We start from the raw sequence: 12427 nt of genomic DNA on the forward strand, positions 1-12427 counted from the left end.
GTACTGAAATGAACTTTGACCTTAAGATTGACCTAGTGGCCTACTTTCACATTTCTGTAGCTACAGGCTTCAAATTTAGACCACATGCCTAGGATTGTGTACCGAAACAAACTTTGACCTTGACATTGACCTAGTGACCTACTTTCACATTTTTGAAGGTACAGACTTTAAATTTAGACCACATGCATAGATTTGTGTTCTGAAGTGTAATTTGACCTTGATTTTGACCTAGTGACCTACTTTAACATTTCTCAAGCTACAGCCTTCAAATTTGGACCACTTGCATAGTTTTGTGTACCAATATAAACTTTGACCTCAAGATTGACCTAGTGACCTACTTAAAAATTTCTCAAATTACAGCCTTCAAACTTGATGCACCTGCATAGTTTTGTGTACAAAGAACTTTGTCCTTGAAATTGATCTAGTGACCTACTTTCACATTTCTCAAGCTACAGCTTTCGAATTTGGACCACATGCACAGTGTTGTGTACGGAAATGAAATTTGACCTTGAGCTAGTCAATAAGTCTTTTTTTTTTTTTTTGAAATGATAATTAGGTCTAAATGTTCTTTACCATTATAAGTTACCCCATATTGTACAGCAGTACTCTACTCAATATGTGGGAGGATGTAGGCATTGTAAAGAAGTTTCTTACTTGAAATTGGAAGAAAAACTTTTATGCACATTTAGCAAGTAAGGGGGTGAGTTACATGTGAGCTACATATTTAGCATGTACATAAATGTTGTGTACTGTGGATGGTCTGTTGTCAGTTTTCCAGCATCCTGTGTGAACATCTTTTCTTAATCATCAGTCTTCTCCTCTGAAACTACATTGTACTGAACAGAATTACACCAAACCTAATCAGTAGGTTTGTGAGGAAGCTATCCAGCTGGCTTACGGAAGGTCGGTGGTTCTACCCAGGTGCCCGCTTGTGATGAAATAATGCACGGAGGGGCACCTGGGGTCTTCCTCTACCATCAAAGCTGGAAGGTCGCCTTATGACCTATAATTGTGTCGGTGCGATGTTAAACCCAACCAAAAAAAAAAAAAAAAATACCAGTAGGTTCAGCTTGGCCCCTATTTAGATGTTGCCAGAGCTAAAAATAGAAAAAAAACTTTATACAACTTCTTCTCATGAACTACTTGATGGATCATCACTAAACTTAATCTGTAGCATTTAGCTTTTAGGGTATTGTCTCAAGTTTAGTCAAATGCTTTTTTTTTGGTGCCAGAGCTGATAACAGAAAAATATCTTAAAACAACTTCTTATGAACCACTTGATAGATCTTCACCAAACTTGATCTGTTGCTTCCAGGTGTGGTTCTCACTCAAATTTCTTGAAATTATTCTGCATCCTGGCCCTTTTAAGGGGTTGCCAGAGTCAAAAATAGAGAAACTCTTTAAACAGCTTCTCATGAAGCAATTGATGTGTCTTCACGAAACTTGGTTGTAGCATCCTTGTATAGATGTCTCTCAATTTTATTCAGATGGTTCGGCTTGACCCCCTTTTATGGACAACCAAACAGAAATAAGTGAAAATGATTAGCTGTAAGTTTTGAACAAAGTTCTGACACAGCAATATGTCAGAATATATCAAAATCAGCATATAACTTTCAACTCTCTTTCCAGTTTGTCTTCATCTATTCTAATTCTATTATCCTTGCTACCTGATGACAGTTTTCGGTCAGATTCAAAACGTTCCTGAACAAAGATGGCATGAATCTGAAGGAAACACTTTATGTGTAATTTATACACTGCAGGGTTTGGAAATTGATGAAACATACTGTAACAAATACCAAAGATTCTTTGAACAGCCAGTAGATGGCCCTATTCCTGTAGGAGTTGATGCTGCCATAACATTTCAAAGTGTGGCATCTGCGTTAACTGTAGATGTCACGTCTAATTACACGATTGCCTTTGCTGGAAGTGGAAAAGGACACATTTTCAAGGTAATTTGTAGGAGCAATATTAATATATTAACTTGGGCATTTTTGACCTTTAGGTACTGTATACAAATTTTTACGGCCCCTGTAGTTTTATTATTCATTACATTGGCATTCATCAACAAGTCTTCAAATTTCACACCAACCTTCTGAAACATTGGAGATTTTCAAACACCATCATTTCTGGTGTATTTATAAACATATCATGAACTTATTTATAAAAGTTCATGTGCAAGCCTCTTTGATATTGCTACTGTTATGACCAGAAATTAACCCTTCTCATGCTGGACATGATTGATTCTGCCTTTGCGACCAGTGTAGATCATGATCAGCCTGCACATCTGTGCAGTCTGATCAAGATCTGCACTATTCACCATTCAGTCAGTATCTTTTTGGTAAGCACCCCTTTTAGCAGTTAATGGCACTGTCCAAATTGAAATATAGACTACAAGTTCATTACAGAAATTTAGCATGGTAAGGGTTAAAAGGTGTTTTCATTATTTCATCAGGTTGTCATGGAGACCCAGACATCTGCAACAGTATATGAAGATGTAGAAATAGCAGAGGGTGATGCTATAAAATCTAGCTTGCTGTTTGACATTGGGCATGAACATATTTATGTCATGACAGATTACAAGGTAAATATATTACAAGGATTAGATATATAGGTCTAAAAATAAAAACTTTGTAATCTTTTATTGAGTTTTCCAGGGCCTTATTTTGTGGGGATGAGAAATAATCGTAAAAAAATGCAGAAAATATATAATAATAAACAATGTACACTTACCTGAATAAATCCATCTTTTTCCAATATAATGCATTAATTTTCATACAAACTGAGGTAGATAAACTTAAAGGTATTAGGACATCTGGGGATATAAAATGAGCCACGCCATGGGAAAATCAACATAGTGGGTTTGCGACCAGCATGGATCCAGACTAGCCTGCACATCTGCGCAGTCTGGTCAGGATCCATGCTGTTTGCTATTAGTTTCTCTAATTCCATTAGGCTTTGAAAGCGAACAGCATGGATCCTGGCCAGACTGCGCGGATGAGCAGGCTGGTCTGGATCCATGCTGGTCGCAAAGCCACTATGTTGGTTTTCTCATGGCACGGCTCATTAATACATTATTTGGCCTTCACAAGTACATTTGTACTTCAGTCTGAGCTGATGTATTTCATACCCAAAACAGCAATTCATAACCTCTGTTTACAGTTTTTATTTCCTTTTTCACCTACCTTCTATTTAGTTAAAGTATCTCTTAATTGTATCAGGTTGTTAAAATAGTAAACATCCTTTCATTGTGTTACAACACACCCGATTGATTGTCAGTATCATATAAAGGGTACATCTGTTGTATTAAAGGTTGTAAATGGTGCTGCTAATCGAACAGTGTTACTGTAACAATTAAAAATGCTCAACATTTTGGGTCAGTATAGTTTGTTAAGAAAAGTATTGTGTATTTTGCTCAACTTTCAAAGAAAAAGTAGAGCTATTGCACTTGCCCAGCGTCGACGTTGCCGTTGGTTAAAATTTTTGATAAAGTCAAATCATTCGACTCAAATGTCTTGTTACTATCAAAGCTATTGACTTGGAACTTAGAATAATTATTTACTATCAAAGGGTACACCAGGAGAAACAATCCCCATAACTCTGTCTGAATTTTGACAGAATTATGCCCCTTTTTAACTTAGAATTTTTTGTTAAAGTTTTTGATGAAGTCAGATATCTCTATTACTATCAAAGCTATTGACTTGAAACTTAAAATAGTTATTTACTATTAATGTCTTCACCAGGAGAAACCATCCCCATAACTCTGATTTGAATTTTGATAAGGAGCTTTTTCCCAAAATAAATCCAGTAACCATCCATGATATATTTATTTCTTTTGAAGAAAAAAAAGAAAGATTGGAAAGAAACCTTTTATGAAGGTTGTTAAATATGACAGTATGTGAAGTTGCAAAATTATGTGACATTATGTCATCCAAATGAACTTTTGATTATCAAAATATAAAGGACATGTTTAGTCTGTTATAAATACCAGTAATAGACACCTGCCAATCAGTGTAATTAATGAGAGGGAACTTCTTGACACGAGTCTTTTGATGCAAATATTTGGCATGAGTCATCTCTGTTTGAGGGAAAAAGTGTGACATGCACCATAAAAGGCCTGTCAGGACCAATGGTTGAGTTCAAGCATTCGAATTTTCGGTGTTCAAATTTTATGAGCCTCGGGGTGAACAATGTACATTATATGAGCCGCACCATGAGAAAACCAACATAGTGCAGTTGCAACCAGCATGGATCCAGACCAGCCTGGGCATCCACGCAGTCTGGTCAGGATCCATGCTGTTCGCTTTCAAAGCCTTTTGCAATGAGAGAAACCATTAGCGAACAGCATGGATCCTGACCAGACTGTGCAGATGCGCAGGCGCTGGTTGCAAACACACTATGTTTGTTTTCTCATGGCATGGCTTATATAGAGAATTTTTGCCGGGACTGAATGGCAAGTTCAGGCAAAGGGTGGTGTTCAAATTATCCAAGTTTTAGGGGACAAAGTTTGACTGTACTTTCAGGTCACATCAGCAGAATCATGAAAAGTAATCTATTTTCAGTTGTACAAGATGAAGCTTTATGAATGTTGTCAGTACACCACTTGTACTACCTGCCTTGGTGCTAACAACCCATACTGTGGATGGTGTTCGCTGGAGAACAAGTGAGTACAGGCTAGGTTAGCTAGCAAGGACTAGGGTGTTTGTAAACATTCACCTATTATGGTCATTTCTTACCTTACTGTATATTTTGTGTAAAAAATACAGGCTTATAAAGAAATTGATACCACATCTTGTATCATCATTGACTCAGTGTTTTCTGAACCTCTATCAGTAGGTTTGTCTTACTGCTTTTTGTCCTACTTTCATTAACTGGTATTTCTATTAAGTACACTAAATAGTAATAGTTCCTCATATATATATATATATATATATATATATATATATATATATATATATATATATATATATAGTTACCCTGGTAATTTGTTAAGTTTTGTTGTTGTCTCCCACCACACAGTGGTGTGGGAGACATATTGATTTACTCCAGTCTGTGTGTGTGTCTGTCTGTGTCTCTTAAGTCGAACATTTCTCATCCGATTTTCACCAAACCTAAACAAAATGTGTTTGACCATAAGACCTCGGCCAAGTGCGATAACTAGCCAAACTGGTCCAGGCGTATTGGAGTTATGGCCCTTGAATTACCAAAAATCGGCCTTTTTAATCTTGTCCGCTCTCTAAGTCGAACATTTCTCATCCGATCTTCACCAAACTTGAACAAAATGTGTTTGACCATGAGATCTCAGCCAAGTTTGATAACTAGCCAAATCAGTCCAGGCATTTTGGAGTTACGGCCCTTGAATTACCGAAAAATAGGCCTTTTTACTCTTGTCCGCTCTCTAAGTCGCACATTTCTCATCAGATCTTCACCAAACTTGAACAAAATGTGTTTGGTCATAAGACCTCAGCCAAGTTCGATAACTAGCCAAATCCGCCCAGGCACTTTTGAATTATGGCCCTTGAGTTACTGATTGGATCCACTCATCCAGACCATCTAATTGGATCCACTCATCTAAACCAACTAGGGAAACTAGACATTTTTTATAGGGGCAGTTGTGGGAGACATGCGCTTTTCTCAAAAGCATCTCTAGTTGACGTTTTGATGTCAAGTCATTTGTTTCTGTGGTACATGGTTGTGTGTGGTGTTATACGGTACTGTGTGAAGTTTTCGTGTTTTTTAAAAGCTTTCGTTAAAATTTGCTTACCACTTTTTGGTGGAAGAAAATGGATAGGTAAGTAGTAAGTGGAAATTACACTAGTGTATTGATCTGAGTGTTTTGAATACAGAAAATAACATGGCTAACTTGCAATTATACAAATCCCAGAGCAATACACTATTATGTAAGTCTCTGTTGCAATACTTGGCAACGTCAGACATTTGCTACATACTTCATCTCATTTCATCTCACCTCATCTATATAGACATTTTCATGTTAAAATAGAAAATTAGGTTGGTTATCACATCAAGGATTGCTATAATTAAGAATTTCTTTAACCCTTTGCGACCAGTGCAGATCAAGATCAGCCTTCACCTTTGTGCAAGTCTGTACATTTTTGTAAGATGTCGAGATTGAAAGATGGACAAGTTCATTATAGAAATTAAGTATGATAAAGGTTAAACCTGCACATTTAAAACTTTAATTTTGGATTTTACAAGTAAATTTTGAATGTGTATGGCTAGACTGTGTTACAAAACTTGTACTTAACCAAGTTCTAAATTCTGACACCTGAGAAGCTTGTTGAAGTTACGGTAACTCTTATAACACATATCCTGTAAAAGTTTTAAATTGCAGCTTGTCTTATACTCCAATAAATATATTGTTACATAAGTGAACTTCGATGATCAGAGAATAATAACTGTAATAGGCAGTAATCTGCTTTTTGTACATGTAGATGCAGTGTGCAAAAAGAATGTAACCAAACTGATGAGATGGGGTGGCTGCCATATAGTGAAAATTTTTGTCCTAACATCACTAATGAGAATGCAGATATTCAACAGGTAATAAATTCAATCTTGCAGGTACGTATGAAGTCCAGTAAGACCTTTTGCGGTCTGTATTTAGATGTACTTGTGCATATGATTATTTGCAGACTTGGTTTGATTGAGTCTGTTCATGACATGATCTCATGAACATTTGTTTTGTCAAAAGTGACCATATTTCAATTGAAACTTCGATCAAGTTTGGCAGTGTTTTGAAACAGTTGATTGCTAGGTCATAATGAAGTTTGTAAAGAACATAAAACCTTGAATTGATTAAGTGAAATTCTTCAAAATGATTTAAGAAGTAAAATCTTCTTAACTAAGCTACTTTGCATTGATATACCAATATGATCATTTAACATAAAACAAGTGCATTTAATCCACTTACGGAAAGTTATTGAAGATCATTTTCTCTGAAATCAATGGGAATATCTTTCATATTTTGCCTTTAGGTGCATACTAAATTGCTATATATATTTCTTCTATTATTGTAGATTCCAGCCTTAACTTCCATTCACCCGAACACAGGTCCTCAGTCAGGGGGTACATTGGTTACTATATACGGGCAGTATTTGTATACTGATATAGCTACAACTGTAACAATTGGAGGGCATTGTTGTTCTCTGACAGATCCAGACAGGGCTCGTTATTCCTCGGAAAATGCAAGTTCTAACGAGTCCAATCCAGTATCTTATACAGAGTAGGTATCAATGGAAGTATTCTATGTATCGTTTATCTCACACCTGCATACAGCTAGAGAAAGTTTAAATCAATGATCAGTAGAAATCGGGGAGAAATTGCCATTTGTTTCTTTTCTGATATGTAGACTGAATAAGGATTGTTTAACCCTTACCCTGCTAAATTTTTATAATGAACTCATCCATCTTTCAATTTGGACAGTACCATTAACTGTTAAAAGGGGTGCTTACAAAAAATTACTGAATGGCGAACAGTGCAGATTATGATCAGTCTGCATGGAGTTGCAGGCTGATCATGATCTACACTGGTCGCAAAGGCAGAATCAATCGTTTTGAGCATGATAAGGATTAATTAAAACGAAATATAATACACTTTAATGTATTTGACAAAAGCAAACATTATTCCCAGTTGTACCCCATCAAACTTCTTAAAGCTAAAGTCACACATACATATGTCCGTGCGTTGAGGTACGATGCGGATAGGATTAGTCTGTGGGTGTATAACTACGGAGCAGTACGTCTTAGTACAGGAAAAATGGTGAGAAACAGGAAACAAACAAAACAATACAGGACGCGGATAAGTACGTACTAGGTTGAATTACGTTTTACTGCGCCTTGCAACTTGCCCAGCGCACGGACGGGTCTGCGGTAAACTACGTTGAACTATGTTTAAGTACGAGCAGCCTCAGATAACTACGTTCAGCTTAGGCGAGATACGTTACAGCACGGATAACTACGTTTAAGTACGTTTAACTACGGATGAATAAGTTTCAGCCAAGTTGGACTAAAGTCACGCTCAAATGGCTACGGTTCGCTTTAACTTTTGTGCATGTTCAAAAGTTGGAGAAACTTGCAAGTTTGGAATAAGTTTTGAATACGTTTTGACCACATTTAGGTACGGATTAATACGAATGACTACTCTGAGGTACGGCTCAGGTACGGATCGATACAGATTACTACGTTTATGTCCGTAGCTAGACGTAGCTATCTGCGCTGTATGTGTGACTTGGGTATTACGGGCACTATATAATAGGGATGGGACCGAATACTGAAATCAATATTCGAATATTCGGTTTGCCATATTCGAATATTCGGTTTGTTTTAATGGAAGCTTTAAATTCTTATTATGTGATTGGCATATACACAACATATTCATTTGTTTAAAGCGTGGATCATCGTACGTAATAAGGCCAAAAAATGTTTGTTTCGGGTAACACGATCCTACCTAGCAAAACCCGCCGATCCTAGCGTTTTATTTCACGATTCTGTCAGTATAATCATGAATAATTCAGTTAATATATGATACAAAAAATCAAAACGATTATAATTTAGACCTTCGCAATTTTATCTAAAAATAGCAGGTCGTCCCATTAAACACACGACGCGCTGTTGTATTACCGCCGCCATTTTGAAAATTTTCAATCGACGTGTAAAAATTGTTCTGTAAAAAGCAAGTAAGGCAGACGTAAACCTCCTTCAACACGAACTTATGCATAAATCATATGTTATTTCTTGATTTGATTATAAAGTACTTCAAAATTTAATTCGAATACGGCCGATTGCGGATGAAACTGATTCTGCGGATGGTCTGAAACGTCGTACAAAATATTGTGAAAAGATCGACAACATCTACAAGTTTGGTATTGTTTTCGGAAAAAAAAAATTCTACAACTTGTTACGTAATACAGGCGGCAATAAAGATGAACAAAAGATAAAAAGATACATGTATCACATTTACGCCTAATACAAACTGTTAATCCGTAGCGATGACCCTAGGTAATTATGCATTGCAACTTTCTTGTTAATTGGACATCTTTTGACATGCATCTGACACATTGACACCTGTTGCAAACTGTTAATCTGTAACGATGGCCCCTGCCAATTATGCATTGCTATTTCCTTGTTAATTGGACATCTTTTGATACATGATAAACAAACATGACATGGTTTTATTCTGTAGAATTAGCATGCTCATATTGCCCAAAATCAGTGATACTTATTTTGAAAAAAATATATACAATAATTTGCGAATATTCGAATTAAATTTTCATATTCGAATATTCGACCGATATTCGAATACTTGTTCCCATCCCTACTATGTAGGAATCACTTTGTCCTGTCCAGTCCTGTCCTGTCCCATCTTTCTTTTATTTTGACTAGGAAACAAGTACAAATATCAAGTTGAAACATTCCTTTGTATGTATTTGTAGGATCATGAGGCAAGTTCACAGGTCCAATAACCTAATTGTAACCCCGCAAACAACAAAGTTGTAATGGGGGGGTGGGGGGCGTGATACTGGTTTCAGGTTGTCTGTCTCTCCGTAGACACAATCTGGTGCACACCAACTCTCCTCATCTTCTTGACACAATTTAATGACACTTTATACAAGTGATTAGTAACAACCCTAGTTGTGCATGGTGCATGTTAAGTTGTTTTTTTTTTTTTCAGAAAAAAATATTCTGCCGAGTTATGGGACTTTGTTTTTTGTTACTATACTATATACGTAGAGTCTGCTTATGCAGTCTTGTGCGTGCCTAATCTCCTGAACCCTTGCACACAATTTAATCACATTCATCACCCTCAGTGATAGCTCTAGTGATTCACCAGGTCCAATAAACATGACTTCTGTTTTGACAAAATTATCTGCCCTTTTCAGTTAAAAAATGCCAAAATTGACATTTCTTTCAGTATTTCTCAAACATTTGAGGTCATGAATTAAATCAATAAATTTGCAGGCTAAATTCTTTTAACACTAATTTTGGCAAAATTAAGTACTCCCCTTTCATACTTAGAAAATTGACAAAAATGATGTTTTCTTTTAACATCGCGGAAACAAATGGAGGTATTGCATTGGAACTTGGAAGGAAGTTGAAGGGTCGTAAGTTGGGCAATACCATTTATTATTCAAAGGGGTGTTCACTGAAAATTTACTGACTTTATAGCGAACAGTGCAGACCCTGATCAGACTGCATGGATGTGCAGGCTGATCTTGGTCTGCACTGGTCGAAAAGGCAAAATCACCTGCCGCCATCAGGCTAAGGGTTAAATCAAAGGGAAAGTTTGATGGCTTTGGTTGAAGTGAAAGGCTGGATTTTGTCCATGGGGATTTTGTCCTACATTGAAATATAGATTTGTATGTAAATCAACCAATTTTGTATTTTATAGCAGTATTGCAGTTGGTTTTATTATATTTTTATCTTAATCCATTAAAATGCTGGCAAAATTGTTTGAAATATATGCATATTTACAAAATTATTGACACATGTATAGTCATTAATAGAATAGATTATACATAAAGAATCAAAGACAAATATCTCTATACAGATTGGTTGTCCTAAATTTTGTGACTGACATGCATAATTGTTTTGCAACACAAACATCATAACATTTTTAGTTTGTTGAACTTCAGAAAATATTCATCTAATCCAAATGAACTTGTTTGTAAGACAAGTACAGCATATAAAAGTCAACTGAACAAACAGCTAGACGTTGTGGTACATATCAATGGAACCAGGGTTTCGGCGGACAAGAATATGACATATACATATGTTGAAGACCCCAAAATCACATCCATACATCCTAAGAGAAGCTTTCAGAGGTAAATGTTACTTGCAATTTGAATTACAGTGCAACCTCTGTAAAGCAACACCCTTTGGGAGATACAAATATTGACTGTCATGTAGAGGTTGTTGTTCTGAGAGGTAAATTTGATAGTATATTTAAGTTTTTTTGTTTGTTTTTTTTTTTATTTAATGTCGCACCGACACATGATAGGTCATATGGCGACTTTCCAGCTTTAATAGTGGAGGAAGACCCCAGGTACCCCTCCGTGCATTATTTTATCACGAGCGGGCACCTGGGTAGAACCACCGACTTCCATAAGCCAGCTGGATGGCTTCCTCACATGAAGAATTCAATGCCCCGAGTGAGGCTCAAACCCACATCGATGAGGGGCAAGTGATTTGAAGTCAGTGACCTTAACCACTCGGCCACAGAGGCCCCTAGATTTAAGTTTATGGAAATTTTGATGATGTTATTATAGAGGGGTTTTTGCTTAAGAGAGGGCCAGTCTGGAGAGGTTGTACTGTATATACTTTATTCTTGTATGCTTGTTTCTGTTAAAACAAGCTTACTTTAAAATTACGTCATGTTAACGTTCAATGATGTCAATGTTTTTGCTGCGACCAAGGAAAAGCGCTGCTATATATTTTATATACTGTTTTAGATTAAGGGCATATTAGAATCAAAATAATATATAGCAAAATCTTGTTTTACCTAAATTAATACACTCAGTATAGGTTGTATTTGCCAGAATAATTCACTCGGGGGCTATGCCTTCGTGAAATTATTCTGCAGAAGTATAACCTCTTTCCGTGTATTATTACACATTAAAACACATTTTTTTTCTATACATTATTTCTTAATGTAACCTACCCAACTAGTACATTGCAAAGAACATAGTGCTTGGGTGAAATTTTTCAACATGTTCATTTCCATCAATTTTGGCATAGAATGTATATGTGGCACTGAAAAATGATAAAATATATGGAAATAAAAGTTAGATACTGGTAAAAATGCAAGAAGAATGTAAATTTTCTATATTATTTCAAAAGTGTTACAGCAACGGTTTACTACCTTCTGCACATTAATTTTGGTTATTATAAGAATGTGTTGCAAAAATCTTATGTCAATAAGTTTATACCACTAGTCACTTTCAGAGTACTCACTTTTTATGAATTTTAATGACATAGGTCTGCATGGTTATTCTATATGTATATATATATATATTTTTTTAAATTGAAGTGGAGGCAGAGCGTTAACAATAGAAGGATCAAATCTGTTTGCTACACAGATACCAATGATGTATGCAGTTATTGATGGTGTCCAGATGGGTCCTGAGGTATGTACAGTGTTGCCCTGCATTTTACTTGTTGACGCATATTTATTTTGTTGTTTTGAGCTAAAATCTCCAGGTGTGTACTTTATTAACATTTCTTAAGTGTTATTACTGAAGTACATTGTACTATGAATGAAGAAAAGAACATACTGGTGCTGTATAAATAGCCAAATCATCAAGATATACTTGAATTAGCATGAGGCACATCACATTGTGACACGTGGCACGTAGTGACAAGATGAGCCTTTGTGATCGCCCTTCGTCCATTGTCCGTCCGTTCACAATTTCTTTTGA

The 12427-nt window shown here is 36.1% G+C and overlaps 1 protein-coding gene across 3 annotated transcripts in view; it reads left to right on the forward strand.

The window, feature by feature from the left end:
• The window catches only part of LOC123529983 (plexin-A1-like), a 63223-nt gene that overhangs the window by 12284 nt on the left and 38512 nt on the right, over positions 1 to 12427 (forward strand). For 2 of the 3 annotated variants that reach the window (XM_053521927.1, XM_053521926.1), the window contains exons 3-9: positions 1761 to 1949; positions 2453 to 2581; positions 4560 to 4660; positions 6450 to 6555; positions 7032 to 7237; positions 10631 to 10834; positions 12040 to 12136. In XM_053521927.1, coding sequence (XP_053377902.1) covers positions 1761 to 1949; positions 2453 to 2581; positions 4560 to 4660; positions 6450 to 6555; positions 7032 to 7237; positions 10631 to 10834; positions 12040 to 12136 — 1032 coding nt within the window. The remainder of the gene's footprint in view (positions 1 to 1760; positions 1950 to 2452; positions 2582 to 4559; positions 4661 to 6449; positions 6556 to 7031; positions 7238 to 10630; positions 10835 to 12039; positions 12137 to 12427) is intronic. The other variant, XM_053521928.1, reaches the window with a different exon arrangement.

This window comes from Mercenaria mercenaria, chromosome 13 (genome assembly GCF_021730395.1).
Source record: "Mercenaria mercenaria strain notata chromosome 13, MADL_Memer_1, whole genome shotgun sequence".
Lineage (NCBI taxonomy): Eukaryota > Metazoa > Mollusca > Bivalvia > Venerida > Veneridae > Mercenaria > Mercenaria mercenaria.